Below are 17,947 nucleotides of genomic sequence, written 5' to 3'. Positions count from 1 at the left end.
TTACCACACACACACACACACACACACACACACACACACACACACACACACACACGAATAACTCTTATTGATATGATCACAGGAAAACAACAACAAAAACATGCTGCAATATCCAAAGAGAACGGGAAAGGGCAAAAAGACTGGGCCAAAACAGCACCCAGCTCCTCCCTTTACCAAACACACGTGAGCACGCGTGTGTGCAAATGCACACAACATGCACATCTGCCTCTGAAGTCCGAGAATAGGCTGAATAATTCGCAATGTTCTTTCGGTAAAATGCTAGGAAGAGCTCTAAAATGGAACTTTCAAAGTGCCCTTTCTCTGTTACACACTTCCTTCCCTGCTATTCATTTTGATGTTAGTCACATAACATTCATCTCAAAAGATGGACAAGTGACGTTCCTGCCCCAAGTCAAATTATGAGAAGAGAAAATAAAAACTAGCCACAAAAAACAAACAAGTGAACAGGCTAAAGATGTCCTGCGAGATTCTTTTTAAGTACCCAGCCCACTTTCTAAGGAAAGTTCCTCATTCTTGGTCAAGAATTCATGTTCTCAGAATATTTCAGAAGCCAGGCACTGGTGGTTCATGCCTGTAATCCTACTCAGAAGGCTGAGGTTTGAGGATTGCGGTTCAAAACCAGCCTGGGCAGGAAAGTCCATGAGACTCTGATCTTCAATTAACCACCAGAAAACTGGAAGTGGTGCTGTGGCTCAAGTGGTAGAGTGCTAGCCTTGAGCTGAAGAGCTGAGGGACAGTGCCCAGGCCCAGAGTTCTAAGCCCCATGACCGACCAAAACACCAAAAACAAAACAGAAGTATTTCAGAAGATTTGATTTTCGTAGATCTGTTTGAAAACGAGAGGAAAGCAAGAGAACACAGGGATGAACACTATCAGAGTCCTAACTTACACAACCTTTTTTTTTTTTTTTTATTCCCAAGCTCAGAAATCAGATCCTGTACTAACAGCTTATGATTTTTGCCCACATGCCTCATCTAGGCTGCTTCTCCTACATGAGTCCTTAAGGAAAAATGGAGGAAGAGGAGGAGGAACGAGGGAACAATGTGCTCAAGTGAGAGACCACTGAAGGTGAGTAGAGCAATGGAGAATCACGTTTACAGACATACAACTCTCCTAGTCTTGGGGCTATATTATCACTGCAAACCAAAGCACAGTGCTAGGGAAACTTGCTGACTGTCTGAAGAGAGCAGTTGGACACATTACCATGTGAATTTCATCTATGGTAGTGAGGTACTGTAGAAATGTACTTTTTACCCATATAATTGGAAGAAAAGAAAGCATTAGCTGGGCTGGGAAGGTGGCTCAGTGGTAGAGCGCTTGCCTTGCATGCATGAGGCCCTGGGTTCGATTCCTCAGCACCACATAAGCAAAAAGAAAAAAAAGCCGGAAGTGGTGTGGCTCAAGTAGTAGAGCGCTAGCCTTGAGCTGAAGAGTTGAGAGACAGCGCCCAGGCCCAGAGTTCAGGCCCCATGACTGGACCCCCCCCCAAAAAAAAAAAAAAAAAAAAGAAAGAAAAAGAAAAGAAAGAAAGCATTAGCAAAACACCTGGAAATCTCCAGGTGTTACAAAAATGTGTAAGTAGCTGAGGTAGGAGCTCAATGAGGACCTTAAAATTCAGTCTCTCAGGATAGTTGCCGTGAATTAGTAAAAAGGCTGTTCTTTAAAAAAAAAAAAAAGTACCACAATGGCAGTAATACTCATTCTATGTTATTATTCATGTACAAGAAAGAACTTGACACCCAAATAATACAGCCCCCTGCTGGTCCAGGGGCTTGAACTCTGGACCCAGGTGCTACCCCTGAGCGTCTTTACCACTTGAGTACTTTACCACTTGAGCTGCAGCGCCACTTCCTGCCTTTTTGAGTGTCTTATTGGTAATAAGAGTCTCATGGACTTTCCTGCTCAGGCTGGCTTTGAACAGCGATCCTCAGACCTCAGCCTCTTGAAGCTGACAGGTGTGGCTGCGGCTTTATTTTTAACAGAGAGATTCCAGGAGAATATTGCAGGCCTGTGTAAATTACTGCTGCAACTGGAATTTCTATACGGCTTTTCTTTTTGCTAGTCCTGGAGTCTATTTCTCCTTCCCTGTGAACTGCAGTGTCCGGGCCCTGGGACATGAAGTCCTCCCTCAGAACAGCTCATTTCCATGGCTTTTTTTTTTTTTTTCTTTTGGTCAGTCATGGGGCTTGAACTCTGGGCCTGGGCGCTGTCCCTCAGCTCTTCAGTTCCAGGCTAGAGTTCTACCACTTGAGCCACAGTGCCACTTCTGGTTTTTCTGCTTATGTAGGGCCTCATGCATGCGAGGCAAGCACTCTACCGCCGAGCCACCTTCCCAGCCCTTCCATGGCTTCTTCCCCAGATGAATTTCCAATAGCCAAGTTGGCAAGAAAAGCAAGAGGTCCAGGCAAACATCCTCTGCAACAGTGTTCAGTCCCAGCGTAGCCATCTTGGACTCCTTCCGTGAAAGCACTTCCTCCTTGGAAATGCTCCCAGTGTTTTTAGCCTCACTGAGGAAGAGGAGCATATCCCGCTGGCGGAGCGCTCGAACCTGAGGGCAGGTTTCACACCAGCCCCTTTTCCTCCTTCCCAGGCTTGCACAGAGGATGGACCACGCACGCATAGTTAGGGAAGGTGGCTCTCAGCGCCAGCCCCAGCCAGTTATTTCCCGCTGAGTATCTGCACACAGTTATGTGGAAAGGGGCTGAGCACAGAGCCCCATGGTACAGCACCAGCCTCGCATGTTTGGGGCCCTGAGCTAAATCCTCAGCACTTAAAAAAAAATAGTTCCTTGGAAGGATGTTAGATATGAGTCCATCTAGCCAGTGAAACTTTAAGGGAAGGTGGTATTGTTCTTGCATTTCAGACTGAATACAGTCTCAGAGCCGAGAGCATGCCTACTGACTTGCCTTGATACCATTTGTGTGTTGTGATGTACACTTAGAAAGCTCGACAGAGCTCTGTCTGGTTAAAAATAATAAACTATGGTGGAGAGAGAGAAAAAGGAAAAAGCAAAGTAGGTGGGCTTAGCTTTGGAAAGTACAAAGAAAAAGAGCTTGACATTTGGAAAATGTACAAATCTTGTGCCTCCGCCCTTTCCTGAGCGGCACAGCCGAGGTGCCTGGCCCTCGCCAGCTGAAGGGAGGCTCAGGCTCCAAACAGAGATGGAAAAAGACACGCAGTGAACAGTTAGCCAACCCCAACCATGATGACTTTCTGGGAAACTGCACAGGCAGGTGGAAAGCAGAGAGCTGGCAAGGCATCTATGGAAAAAATGTTTTTCAAAGAAGGAAAACTAGAGGAAAAGTGACCCCAGCTGTCTGCGTAGCAGGTCGTTTTGATCACGAGGTTTCTGTCTTTCAAACCAAATGGCCAGTCCACGCCAAACTTCCTACTTAGTTTGAATAAGTCATACAACTTAGCTGATTATCACGAGGCTCTGGGAGGGAGACACAGCTGCAGCCATCTTGGAACCTATCCCACCGGCCTCTGAGAGTCTTTATCACTTTAACTCATTCTTGTATTAAAATACAGATAGACCATTCATAAGGTCTTTCTAGAATGTAATCCATCTACTAAGTCCAAAGGAAGAAACCCTAGAATGTTTTCATTTAGTTCTCCAAATCAGTCAAAAAGATTTCTACAACAGTTCTAAATAGCCGTTACCTAAAATCTGACAATTCAATTGTGAGGTTGATGAGTAGCTTAAAAAAAAAAATTCATCCCCAAGTGTCCCAGCGCCAGTTTAAACAGAATAAAATCACCACTTTTCCCAGTAGATGTATATGCAGTTAAGAATGTGAGCTGAAACTCGGGGAGTGGGAAACAGTTTGAATTTAAAAAATCAAGATCTGATTCTTGACTAAAGTCTAATTAACCAAGAGCATTTCTGGGCATCAGCCAGTGGACACCTAATCATAATTCACAGCCCTCCTCCCACCGCCCAGCCAAAACAAATAAACAAACCCCAGCTCAGCTCCACGCAGCCTGCCCACCCCACAAGCGCCTGCTTAATTAATGCCTGGAGCCCAGGCAGGCCTCCGAGAGACTGAGTCACGCACTGCTCCTGATTGGTCAGATAATCCTCCCACGTCACCCTGCCTCTCGCTGCCCTGATACCAGGAGGTGGCCAAGAGATCCTGCTAGTGACTGCGATCACCAGAAGGCTTCGAGTGTGCAAGCTAGCATTTCTGTGATTTCTCAGCGGATCAAATGACCTGACCGTAAGGAACCGACAGGAAGGGGTGGGGACGACAGGGACGTGGGAGGGGAAACGCACTCTTCCCACGGCCCAGGTCGGCTTGGTGGGGCGTCTCCCCAGAAGGAAAAAAAAACAAGCAGTCAGCAAGCAGCCTGGCTGTGGCCCCAGCGCCGCTTCCCACACCGCCCACACGGCGTCTCGGTTTCTGCAGAGCACAGAGCCAGGGAAAAAGTCACCGAGATAAAGACAGTCTTGGGGAAGACAACCTTCAGAGGAAACTGCGTGTTCCTCTGCCCGCCTCATCTGCTACACACCAGCCCACAGAACTTAAGGACACTTGGCAGTTGCAGTGATTTGGCACCTGTTGTCCCGAATAAATAGAATGTGTGCTCTGAAATATGCAGCCCTGGATGCAGGTGTGACACCAGGCAAACACAGACCACATTCCAGCATCGCTGGGTACATAACAGGACAGAGAAGTAAGTGGGTCACCAAGGAGCAGCACTGGGCGGGCAAGCTGCCAATCAAAAGCTGTGGTTACGAGTCAGGGTTTCTCCACTAAAATCTAAAGCCGGCATCTGTGAATACATGCGCAGAGCTCACTGCACGCAGGGCATGCTGGGAAGTCCTGCATGGGGGGGGAGAGCTACCTGTGCCCCAAGGCTCCACATTGCCTTGATATTTCTAATCTGGGTAGCTTCGGTCACCACAGTAATGTCAGGCCAGGTGGCTTCTGCTCATTTATACCTCCACTTCTGTTTTTTTTTTTTTTTTTTTGCTGGTTTACTGAAAATAAGTCTGTTGGACTTTTCTGCCTGGGCTGGCTTCAAATGGTGATCCTCAGATCTCAGCCTCTTGAGTAGTTAGGGAGTTACAGGAGTAAACCCACAGCACCTGACTAGCTTCTAAGTAGTTAAACTGATTGGAAATGGCAGTTAGCAAGTCACTACAGATGGAATTTCCAGGAAGGACCTAGGAGAAAGAGGGTTAAGATGACAAGCTGTCACACAAGAACATTTCACAGAGCAGCTCATTGTTTCCTGAGGATGGCAGGGTGGAGGAAGGGAGTAAAAAACCACCCCTACCCCCCAAAAAAGAATGCAAACATAATTGAAGTGTCAGGATAAATGGTAGCTAAGCAGACACAAGTGCTGGAAACCTGTTTCACATGGTGCAAGTTTCACTACCAAACCAAGGCTTTCTTGAGCTGCCAAGAATCCTCCCTACCAAATCAGAAGCACCTTCTGCCAGGCCCACGGGCTCTGCTATAATAAATGCATGCTACGGGTACCGGTGGATTTCTCAAGCTCTGCGTGAGTCATTGTGCTTTATTTTACCTCTGAATGGACCTACTGCCCACTCTCCACAGGCGCACATTGTGAAATGCTATTTAGAAAAGAAGACATTTCACAGAGAAATTATCCCCATGATTGTACCCACCACAGCAGCTGCAAAACAACATTTCCAACCACCAGCTATTGATTTTCTATCCGCTAATTAAAGGTATTACCCACAAACTTCCAACCAAGACAGTTTTCTTGTTATTTCCAATACTGATCACGATACAACTTCTCAAAGCCTCCTCATTCTCTATAAAGGAATATAGTTAGTTATCTCTTTGGAATATGTATGTTGTATATATATGTGTGTAACTTTAATAACCATAGTTTTTCATCAAACTGCATAGAAGAACACCCCTGAAGTTGAATGACTCACAGGCAGATGTGCAGTTGTCTTGAGTTTTGCTGTGGGATCTAAGGTTAGGAATATCTAGTTCACTGCGGCCAGCCCTGGGATCTGCCAGGCCTGAGTCTCTTACCCTGATTTAAGGTAAGAGTGCTTCCTGACTTCATTCTCTATTTAGGCCAGGCAGTATTGCCTTGGGCTTTAATCTCCAGCCTTCATTTCATTGCAATTCCAAGCACCTGGGTACCACATTTTAACTCTCTTCTCTCCTGCCTCCGCCCTTCCATTCACACTGGAAACCTGGTAGTTGTGAAACAAACCAAACCTGTCTCTGCTTAATGCAACCGGCCGACCCAACGTGGCAACACCTTATTTTAATGGCACCCTGGGCCGATGCTTCACGAGAATGGAATTCCTATAAATGCAAGCAATATGTTCAGCCCAAACAAATTAAAAAATTACTCTCCCAATGAATTCCAAATATTATGCTTAGACAAAACAACAAACTGTTATTAAACTCATAAACCTGCATCCCACAAGCACACACAAGATGTCTCAGGTTCAAGTTACCAGCGTGGTTACACCCCTCTTTCTAAAATGCTCAGCAAGTATCAGTAATCCCTGAGAACCAAATTCATATACTTCTTTCTACTTTGACAAGACAGAGGAAAAGATGGGGTGTTTCATGTCTTCGCAAACCTTGTACACACTCAAGCAGGGTTCCAAACTCTGCATTGACCCTCTTTCCTGTGTAACACGGACTCTTTCCGGACATAAAACCTTTGGCTCTCAGGACAACCGTTCAGAATGCCTCAGAGTGCCTTAGCAGGGCAGAAGATTCTAGCTAACAGTGTATGCTTCAAGAGTATTTGATGGGGAACAGAATGCTGTGATGTCTGTCCTGCCCCTGACTAACCCTTTCCTTCTGGCCAAAGCCCTGCAAGGAGAGGAGAGCATGGAAGGAATGGGCCAGGAAGATTTCAGAGTGCACTGCAACTGCTTCTCTCACCCTGAGACAGAATCATGCCACCAAAGACGCAGTTCCATCGCTCCGTGACAATCTGACCCATGCTGAGATCCAGAGCCTCCTTCTGAAGCTCTGCCGGAGACTCACGCCCAGGTCCATGACCACACTGTGGGAGAAAGGCCCAGACCTTGGAGTATCACGAGCTAGGCTATGTACAACGCAGCAGAACAAAACCCAGCACTCAGCTAATACTTCTCTGACATCCTTATTCCAGGAGCCCAGCACACATCTGACTGTAACTGTTGGTACTACGGGTACTGTGTGGTACGTGTGTGCATGCCAGTACTGGGGCTTGAACTCAGGGCCTAGGTGCTGTCCTTTGGCTTTTTTGTTCAAGGCTGGTATTGTACCACTTGATCCACAGCTCCACTTCTGGCTTCTTGCTGGTTAATAGGAGATAAGAGTCTCACAGACTTTTCTGCCAGTGCTGGTTTCAAACCACAATCCTTAGATCTCAGTCTCCTTGAGTAGTTAGGATTATAGGTGCAGGCCATTGTGAACTGGCTACTGTTGGTATTTTTCAAATAAAACCTATAAATGGTAGCCACAACATAATCTTCCTTCTAAGGTAAAGACTTCAATGTCTCTACTAGAAAAAAAATACATTGGTTAGGTATTTTGTATCCCTGGGGTTCGTAATATTCTTTAAAAGGTGGTTGAATATTCATGACGATCGTATCTATGCAGAGACAACGAAGAAATCGTGAGCTGTGCTGTGAACCACTTCTATCTTGCTCTGCCACAGCACCTCTCTGCCTGTGACCAGAGCTGCTCCCGCCGGAGGACGGCACTGGCACTGCCCAGCACCACAGACTCAGCTGGCTGGAGACGGTGCCCAGGTGCAGTGGGCTCCAATGAGGCTGCGTTTTGATTTGTAGCTCCTGCTCCTCTGTAGCTAGCATCGCTCATCCAGTGCAAACTGGTTTCCAGGCAGCCAGAGCACTCTTCTGCTGTGGGGGATTCTCCTAGCGAGTCCACAAAGATTCTCTGTTCGTCAGAACTCTTATGCTTTCATCAAGAACAGTTCCTCTCCATATCCTAGAGTCTGGCCTCCTCAAAGGCCTCCTCTCACCAGCAAGCTGCAAACGTATCATCATGAGAGGGCCAGGGGCTGTTGTACAGGCTCTGAGCAGACTGAGAACACAGGCGAGGCACTGAGTCCAGCCCAGCCTCTGGGAACTCGGCTCTCTCCCGTACTGCTCTTTCTATTTACTTTAGATCTTCAGGCTCCAAGACTTCCTACCACCAACAAATCTCATGCTGTTGTAAACTCAAGGTTTACAAAACCCAAGCAAGAAACCAGCTTCTAGGCCAAGCCCTGCAGCCCATCGACAATGACTCACTGGGGCTAGGAAATACTGAAGCAACTGCACAGCAGAGCCCTGACCTATCAATTATTTATGTCTCCAAAGTTCATCTGTAAAGTGGTATACACATTTTTTTTGGGGGGGGGCTTAGGAATGTTCCACTTAGGTAGGGTCTCAGGTTACCCCACAAAAGCCCGCATAACCCACAGTCTACCTGATCAACTACAACAGCAGTGTTAGCGAGAACCACAGGCCTGGGGTGAGGAGTCTGCCACTAGCACAGGCTGCTCCCTGCTGTAGTAACAGCAGCAGCAAGCCTGGCTGGCTGCGGGCCTGCTTCCTACAGTGGGGAAGGCAGCCATTGGCTCCTTCCTTACCTCCTGTCCTCTCCTCAAGTCTTGCCCTACAAGCTCTCTGCCCAGCACCATGCCAGAGCTCCATTCCCCCCCACCCCCCGCCACGGGTACTGGGGCTTTAACTAGGGGCTGGGCACTGTCCCTTAATTTTTCCACTTAGGGCGGGCACTCTAGCACTTGAGCCACAGTTTCACTTCTGGCTTTTTTGCTGGTTAGTTGGAGATATGAGTCTCTCAAGACTTTCCTGCCAGGCTAGCTTCTAACCACGATCCTTGGATCTCAGCCTCCTGCATAGCTAAGACTATAACTTGAGCCACCAGCGCCCAGCCAGAGCTCTATCTTCTACTGTTTCCAAGACAGCGGCGGCCTTCGCCCTGTGCCTCTTACCTTCAGCAGCCGATCTCAGCTGAGCATCAGGAGGAAAGAAACCTGAGTTATTTCCCGGAGATATGGCAATGTCTGAACCATAACCTGTCCAGGACTTGTCAGTCTTTAGAAGGTGATGAGGAGAGAGGATAATTAAAATGAAGACAATCAGATCAAAATGCCCGCCCTCCCCCACAACTGGTCCTAAGACATGCTGCTTTTCAAGGCAGCTCCTTCCTCCCTCACTACTTTGACAGCGAGTCCGTGTGCATCTCCATGGCGGCGGCAGGCACATGCTTGCACAGATGAGCGGAGCGTGCACAGGCACGGTATGAGGTGAGCCCTGGCTGGGACAGTAGTTCCCCAAGTGAACACGAGCCAAACACTCATGATTCACCCTCATTCATCCTCCAAGCACAGCACCTCAAAGACAGAGGCAGAAACCGTAAGTAAGACTCAGAGGTTGACCCTGGGTCAGAATTCTGGTTTTACTCATTCTGGCAGGGTTAATAGTGTATATGAGATATCATTAAAAAAGGGAAGGAAGCTGGGTGCTGGCGGCCCATGCCTGACATCCTAGCTACGAAGGAGGCTGTGACTGGGAGGATCCTCTGTTGAAGGACAGCCTGTGCAGATTAGTCTTCAGGATTCCAGCTCAACAGGAGAAGTCAGGCATAATGGTGTGCACCTGCTATCCCCGCCATGGCAGAGTTAAAAAAACAGGAGGCCTGCAGTCCAGGTGGGACCTTATTTCAAGATAACCAGTATTAAAAAAAAAAAAAAAAGCTGGAGGCTAGTTTCATGATAAAGTATATGCCTAGTAAGACCTTGAGTTCAAAATACCAATACTATTCCAAAAAATGGGGATGGGAGAAAGGGATATCACATAACTTCCCAAAACCTTATGTCTGTAGAAAGAACTGAATCAAGAATCAATACTCCCTGGCTAGAGTATAACTTAGAGGGAGGCAGAGCACCTGCCTGGCATGGAGACCTGTTTGTTTTACCCAGAACCATCCCTCCACACACACCCAACCAACAAATCCTAAATGAGAACAAGAGCGAGTATCTCATGCCTGTCATCCTAGCAACTCAGAAGGCTGAGACCCAGAGGATGCAGGTTCAAAGCCAGTCTGGCAGAAAAGTCCCTAAGACTTCATCTGCAAAAGAATTTGCAAAAAAACTGGGCTAACAGTAGACCAGTAGGTCCAAAAATGTGGTACATATACACAATGGAATTTTGCTCATCCATTAGAAAGAATAAGATCATGTCAATTACAGGGAACTGGATGGACCTAGAACAAATCATGTTAGGTGAGGTAAGCCAAGCTCAGAGACACACGACACATGTATTCTGTTATATGCAGAAGCTAGATCTAAAATATAATTGGACAGGAGGCCTCTAGGCATTCACACACAAATAGACCAAAGGAACATTCCAGCAGCCGAGGAGCCCAAAGCTGTAACTCCCCTGAACTTGTAAAATATTATTTATTGAAACAAATTCCAGGAAATGGAAACATGGGTTATTTATGTTGTTGGTGGCAGTGGTGTTTTTTCTTTTTCTGCTTTTTTGGGGGGTTGGAGGGGAAGGGAGTGAAGAAAGGGAGGAGGATAAACAAATCCGGGCGTGGTCCTCAGTAGACACTATGAGGAAAATGAACTACACAACTTGTGGGCAGGAATGGGAGGGGAAACAGAGAAAATGAAGGAAGGGTGACACTTCCCAAGAAGAAAGGCACTCAGGGCTGGGTGCTTGCCCAGCATGAATGAGGCCTGGGTTCGAGTTCCTTGATATCACAGAAACTAAAAATAAATAATTAAAAAAAAAGATATGCACTCATTATTTGAATTGTGAAATGGTAACCCCTTTGTATTACACCTTAATAATAACAATAATTTTTTTTTTTTTGGTCAGTCATGGGGCTTGAACTCTGGGCCTGGGCGCTGTCCCTGTGCTCTTCAGCTCAAGGTGAGCGCTCTACTACTTGAGCCACAGCGCCACTTCCGGTTTTCTAGTGGTTTATTGGAGATAAGAGTCTCACAGACTTTCCTGCCCGGGCTGGCTTTGAACCTCAATCCTCAGATCTCAGCCTCCTGAGTAGCTAGGATTACAGGCGTGAGCCACCAGCGCCCAGCTTAACAATAAAATTATATTAAAAAAAAAAACTGGGCTAGAGGCATGGCCCAAGTAGTAGAGCATTAGATGAGCCAACAAATAAAACCCAGGTAGCAGCAAAAAAAAAAAAAAAAAAAAAAAAAAAAAGAAAGAAAAAGAAAAGAACAAGAACAAGAACAAGATGGGCATTTAACGACACAGACATTCGTTCCCCCAACTATATAAAGATTCTGCACACACATCCACTTATCATGGCTACACCTTGAGGCATTAATTAAGTATAAAAAGAAAAACATCAACTAAGCCAGGGAAAGCAAAAATGGTGGATAGTAAACTCCAATACTCAGTGACGCTAATGCCTGATTATCAGCTTCAGAAGGGAGCTCCCTCAGCAAGGACCAGCACACCACCCTGCTGGGCCGGCAAGAGCTAAAAACTGGCAAGAGTGAAGGGACTGGAGCAAAGGAGCCCACGCTGCCATTGGTTAGCAGGACTCACAGGCCGGGAGACCCGCCTCCGGGGGCGGCACTTCTTGGTAGGAGTAAGCCAAGTAAACAAGCCACTGTCCCTACCTGTCACCTCAGCTTTCATTCCTCCCACCCCACAGAGTGACACATCAAGCAAACAAAGCGCCCTGCCCGGTGACAGCCCTCCCAGCCTCCCAGCACGGAGCTCCAGCGCTCACAAGTGCTTATTAATCGTGGCCACACCCAACAGAGAGAAAAGCTGGCCGCCTCAGCCTGTTCATTTTCTTATTTTCTTTCTTTCCTTCTTTCTTTCTTTCTTTCTTTCTTTCTTTCTTTCTTTCTTTCTTTCTTTCTTTCTTTCTTTCCTCCCTTCCTTCCTTCCTTTTTTTTGTGCTGGCCCTGGGGCTTGAACTCAGGACCTGGCTGCTATCCCTGAGCTTTACTTAAGGCTAGCAGCACTCTACCACTCTGAGCCACAGCTCCACTTGTGGCTTTTCGGTGGTTTAAGGGGATAAAGAATTTCACGGACTTACCTGCCCTAGCTGGCTTCAAACCTCCATCCTCAGATCTCAGCCTTGTGAATAGACAGGATTACAGGCATGAGCTACCAATGTCTGGCAGCCTTTTGATTTTCTGGGGCTGCAAGGGGTCAAAAACGGAGCCAGGGAATCAAGGGGCTGACCAAAGTCACAAATAGGGACAGAAAAGTGAACTCAGAACCTAATACGTTCTTCTTCCAGCTACACAATTTCCTATGAGGCATTGGTGGTTGGTAAGTACCCAGAGTGCGCAGCCCCTCTTCATAGTCATGCTCTGAGTCTTGTCACAACATAATTTCAAAATAACTGACAGCAACTTTAAGAATTGGCAAGCTGCCGGGCACCGGCGGCTCATACCTGTAATCCTAGCTACTCAGGAGGCTGAGATCTGAGGATCATGGTTCAAAGCCAGCCGGGGCAGGAAAGTCCATGAGACTGTTATCCCCAATAAACCACTTGAAAACTGGAAGTGGCGCTGTAGCTCAAGTGGTAGAGTGCTTGCCTTGAGCTGAAGAGCTGAGGGACAGCGCCTGGGCCCAGAGTTCAAGCCCCACGACTGACAAAAAAAAAGGGGGGGAGGAGAAATGGCAAGCTTACTTGTCTCCCTCATAGCCCCGCCTGCAGTGAACTGAGTATTGAATCAAGCTCAATCTCTAGGAGCAGCAGCGGTCTGCCAGTTGTTCACAAGTGGGTGAGTAGGAAAAACTCCATGTATTGAATGCCCTAAGCTCCTTGCAACTAGTTGTTGCTCCTACAGCTAGACACCCTCTTCCTCAGAGACAACTACCACAGCAAGACAGGAAAGCAATTAGGATACAAAATTAATTAATATGTCTCTCAAGACCCCTGGCTTTTGACATTTAAAAGCAATCTTGGGGCGGAGGCACTGGTGGCTCAAGCCTCTAATCCTAGCTTCAGGAGGCTGAGAACTGAAGATCTAGGTTTGAAGCCAGCCTGGGCCAGAAAGTCTATGAGACTCTTACCTCCAATTACCCACCAAAAAGTCAGAAGTGGACATGTGGCTCAAGTGAATAGCACAGTAGTCTTGAACACAAAAGCTCAGGGACAGCACCCAAGCGCTGAGTTAAAGCCCCAGGACTGGCACACAAAGAGCAATCTTAGGCCAACATACATTAAAACCTTTATGGAACAGCTTATCCCATAAATTACTGAAATTCTTGAATAAATAAATAGAAGAAAGAATTGAAAGGCTGAAAAAGAGCAGAAAGATGATCAGAATTTCTAGCAGGTGCTTGAGAGAAAGGTATTTAACCAAAACCAGGGATTAATCTTATTTTAACTAGTGTCTAAAAATAACATGTTTAGGCTAGATGCAGTTACCCAGGAGGCAGAGATAAGAGGATTGCAGTTTGAGGCTAGCCTGGGCAGAAAGATAGCAAGATCTCATCTTAACAAACAAGTCAGACATGGTAGTGCAAACCTGTGTTCCCAGTTATACAGGAGATGAAGATAAGAGTGCTGCAGTCTGAGACTGGTCCTAGAAAAAAGCTTAAAGACACTATCTGAAAAATAGCTGAAGCAAAACAGGCCAGGGGGGAAGGGCATAGCTCAAGTGGTAAAACACCTGTATAGCAAATACAAGGCCATGAGTTAAAACTCCAGTACCATCAAATAAACTAACATGCTTCTACCCTATTTCTTGAGCTCCCAATTTTAAAGCAATCTACACAGAGAAATACTAGAACTCTAATAATTTAGCAGAGGATTGTTCTAAAAGAGGAAGAACGCAGTGGGAAGGGTAGAAATGACTTAAGAAGTCCTCATTTCTCTTCAAGGATACCAAAAATTCCCATTAGGGTGACCCAAACAAGGGCTGGAAACATGGAGGAAAGCATCTGTCTAGCAAGCATGAAAACCTGAGTTCAAATCCCAGCCCAGTACTCTAAAAGGAAAAGAATTATCCTAATAAGCTATAATCCCAGCACATATGTTAACCCTAGCAACGGAGGCTGAGGCGAGAGGATTGTGAGCTCAAGGCCAGCCCAGGCAAGCCCTTTTCTCACAAGCTGGGCAGCAGTGGCTCACATCTGTAATCCTTAAAAGAATCAGACCCGTCATTTCAGGAAGCTGGGATCTGAGAATGGAAGTCTGAAGCCAGCTCAGGAAGACAAACCCAAGAGACTAAACCAGCAAAAAGATAAGGTAGAGGTATGACTCAAGTGATAGTGCATTACTGGCTGTGAGCAAAACAAACAAAAATGACAAACAAAAAATAAATAAGAACTTAAAACCCAGAGGTCAAGCCCCAGTACCAGCACAACAACCAAAAAGGAAGGAAGGAATGGATTATCCCACAGATATGTGAATCAGAGGCAATTTTCAATTATAAAAGCCCAAGACAGAAGAATCTTAACAGTGGGTCACATTTACATGGCAACCCTATGAGAGAGAACTGTATCACTCATCGCTTGTATTTCCAAGCCCTTCTCCATGGAACTCTGTCAGCTTGAGGAGCACTGACCCTCATGTCCCCCAGAGCAGGGTCCGGGCACAGGAAGTGAGGGAACAGACTGAGGGCTGGACTTGGGCCAGAAAGGAGCAGCGGCTGCACATGTGCACACTGCTTGGAGGAGGTCAAATAAACGCCTTTTTTTTTTTTTTTTTGAGGAAAGATCAAAAGGAAGATCGTTTCATAATATCTACGAATAAAGCTGCAACAGATCAGCCGAAAGACCATTGAACCCCTCTCATTTCTCAAACGAACCCCCAGACCTTATGACATACCTTTGCTTCATCGTTAATATCCCAGGTGAAGGAAATGGCATTGTAAGCAATCTCCTCGATATTACTGATGGTATTGAAGCTTTCTTTATAGTCAGCTGTGTGAAGTAATGGGCAAGAGAAATAGTCATCATTCTTCAACATGAGATCACAGCAGCTCAAGCATCAAGCTTTCTACATTATCACCTCTAGATAATCTAAATTAATATTTCATTGGGTTGAGAGAGGAAAAAAACGAAGAACGTTGGGTGTGACGGAGCATGTGTGGAAGGCTAAGGCTGGAGAACACGAGCTGGAGGCCAGTCTGTAGGCCACCTTGGGCTACAGAGTGAGCCCTTGTCAAAAAGAAAAGAAAAAAGATGAACGAAAGACCCACAATAGAGACAATCTTAGATATATGCGATCCAGTTTTATTATGTAAAAATTAGGAAATGTAGATCCATAACCTTTGAGTAATGATCTCAAGGTCACAAAATTAGGCAAGGATTAGAATCCAGTTCTTCAAGTCTTCTGAAAAGACATGAAGGAAAAGGGAAAGCAATGCTAGGATCAATGGCCACTAGTGATGGAGACAACAGCTTTGTGTGGACATGGTACCCAGGCAAGACCAGCTTTAGGAAGCGTGGATGTGCTTTGTGCAGCTGCCCACTGGTTATTTACACAAGATGAGCAGGCAGCACGGCTGGACGTGGAATGAGGAAGACAGGCACTGCAGGGCAGCAGAATTTCCTTTTACTTATTTGGGTTTTTCTCCTCCTTATCACTATCTCCAAATGATGATCAGCCATCTCCTAATGAAGACATTGCCCCCCAAAATGCACACGCCAGGCTGAGAGTAGGCTCAGAGGCAGAGTGTTCGCCTGCAGGTGCGAAGTGCTAGGTTCCACCATTAACACCCCAAAGAGGGAAAAACAAAGCAAGCAAAAAACAAATGCACAGAAACGGAGGGACAAGGGGTGAGCAAATGCAGCAGTGGCACTCACTAGACAGTATGTGGAAAATGAACTAGACAACTTGTGGGGGAGACGGGAGGGAAAAATTGGGAGAGAGTGAGGGAAGGGAAAACATTGTCCAAAAAGAAATGTACTCTTTACCTGATTTATAAACTGTAACCCCTGTGTATATCACCTTAATGATAACAATGATTTAAAAAAAAAATGCTGATTGAAAGCAGGTGCTTCTTTGCTGAGTTCTGGGGGACTCACGCCTGTAATTCTGGCTTTCCAGGAGGCTGAAATCTGAGGATCTCAGTTCAAAGCCAGCCTGGGCAGGAAAGTTGGTGAGACTCTTTACCTCAAGTAACCACTAAAAGGCCGAAGTGGCTCAAAAGGTAGAGCACCAACCCTGAGCAAAAAACAGCGCTCAGGCCCTGATTTCAAGCCATCATGCAGGGGCACACTTGTGCACGTGCATGCGCGCACGCGCGCACACACACACGCACGCACGCACACACACACACCCCAAAAAAACAACCAAACGAGGTGCTTCTATGCTGGCTGGCTAAGGCTCCAGCCCTGGTGCCACATGGAAAGCTAGTGCTGGGGCAAGGCCTCGGGGAGGAAGCAAGGGCACAGCACGGATTCCAGGAGGCCCAGGGCAGTTTCTGGAAGAGATCAGTGGCTGGCATAAAAATTCAACTGCTTTCGGCAGGAAGCTGACCGCTGCCAAAAATAACTGGACTGCAAAGGCTGGGGCACGGGCTCCTCTGAGAATGAGAGTGGGTGCGGGCATGGGCACCTTACCTATGTCAATGCACCTTTGTTTAGCAGTGTGCTGGCGAGAGTGCCAGTACTTCCAGTGCCGTAGCTGATCCTCTCTGCTCTTGTCTTCCGCAAAAACCACCATGATCACGCTCTGCGAACAAGAAGCACCGCTGCGTTCAGATCTTACACTTGAAGGTTTTCCATTGGAGCTGCTTCAGGCCTGGAGAGATTAGGACCTGGAGACAGCAGAAGCGGGACCTGGAGAACAGGAGATGGGGCAGAACTTACTCGAACTTTGCTGATGGGGTGGTGGATCCCTTCGTTGCTGCTCACCTCCTTCAAGGTGACGGGGTAGAACTGGCCTTTGTTGAGGTACGTCATCGTGCTGTCTCCCGGCTTCTGCCGCAGCGACTTGGATGCTTCTAAGGTATACTCAAAATTGTTCCTGCAGGACAAAATGCCACACAGCTCCAATCCAGTCTTTTGGAAGCTTCTGGTATTTTAGTACAGTGGTGAAATGCTTCAGTGTGGGATGTACTGAGAGAACAGACCAGCAGCAAGCACAGAACTGACCATACCATAGAATGAGAACCCGCTACCTTTTTATAGGTTAAATAGAATCTTAGAACACCAGCACCAGCAATTCTCCAATCCTTCAGATGGGGTATAATGGAACGCTGACAAGAAATCTTAGGATGTGACATTACAATGAGATGTTGGGAGACTCGGGCTGTCTGGAAATGAAGAGGGCAGGGTCTCCTAAGACACACTGCCAATCTGCTCCTTATTGACAAAGGTTGCAGGAAGAGGCAGGAAGCCACGCACTAAATCCAATTTGGCATGCCCATTACTCTTTTGCCCTTTCTGCTTGAGATTTCAACACCTCTAACGTTCCTATTACCTGACATCCTCACTCACACATGTCCCTGAAGAACCTCCCAGGCAAGAAGTCAGCAAATGACACTGATCTTTTTTTTTTTTTTTTTCCCTCCAGTCCTGAGGCTTAAATTCAAGGCTCGGGCACTGTCCCTGGGCTTCTTCTACCACTTGAGCCATAGGGCCACTTCCAGACTTTTCTGTTTATATGGTACTGAGGAATCAAACCCTAGGCTTCATGCATGCTAGGCAAGCACTCTACCACTAAGCTACATTCCAAACCCAACATTGATCTTTATAAATAAAGTTTTATTAGAATACAGCCATACCATCTACTTATGCATTACTCGTGGCTTCTACTACATTATGACAGCAGAGACGGGTAATCACAGAGTTGATGAAAGGCCATAAAGACCACAAAACCTAAACTATGTACTAGAGAACCTGTCATGTGAAAAGGTTGCCAACCCCACCCCAGACTCTACAAGTATCTGAGGTTGTGACCTATGCAGCCTGGGGCAGATATGTAGAGGAAATCCT

General features: G+C 46.5%; 1 protein-coding gene across 2 annotated transcripts in view; it reads right to left on the bottom strand.

Annotated features, from left to right (window-relative positions):
* The window catches only part of Grhl1 (grainyhead like transcription factor 1), a 58,743-nt gene that overhangs the window by 26,547 nt on the left and 14,249 nt on the right, over positions 1-17,947 (bottom strand). For both annotated transcript variants that reach the window (XM_070015250.1, XM_070015251.1), the window contains exons 6-8: positions 16,820-16,976; positions 16,571-16,682; positions 14,832-14,926 (exon numbers count right to left, since the gene is read on the bottom strand). In XM_070015250.1, coding sequence (XP_069871351.1) covers positions 14,832-14,926; positions 16,571-16,682; positions 16,820-16,976 — 364 coding nt within the window. The remainder of the gene's footprint in view (positions 1-14,831; positions 14,927-16,570; positions 16,683-16,819; positions 16,977-17,947) is intronic.

This window comes from Dipodomys merriami, unplaced genomic scaffold, assembly GCF_024711535.1.
Source record: "Dipodomys merriami isolate MVZ:Mamm:240054 unplaced genomic scaffold, mDipMer1.0.p SCAF_110, whole genome shotgun sequence".
Lineage (NCBI taxonomy): Eukaryota > Metazoa > Chordata > Mammalia > Rodentia > Heteromyidae > Dipodomys > Dipodomys merriami.
The sequence above is the reverse complement of the archived record's forward strand: the minus strand, read 5'-3'. Positions and strand labels throughout refer to the sequence as shown.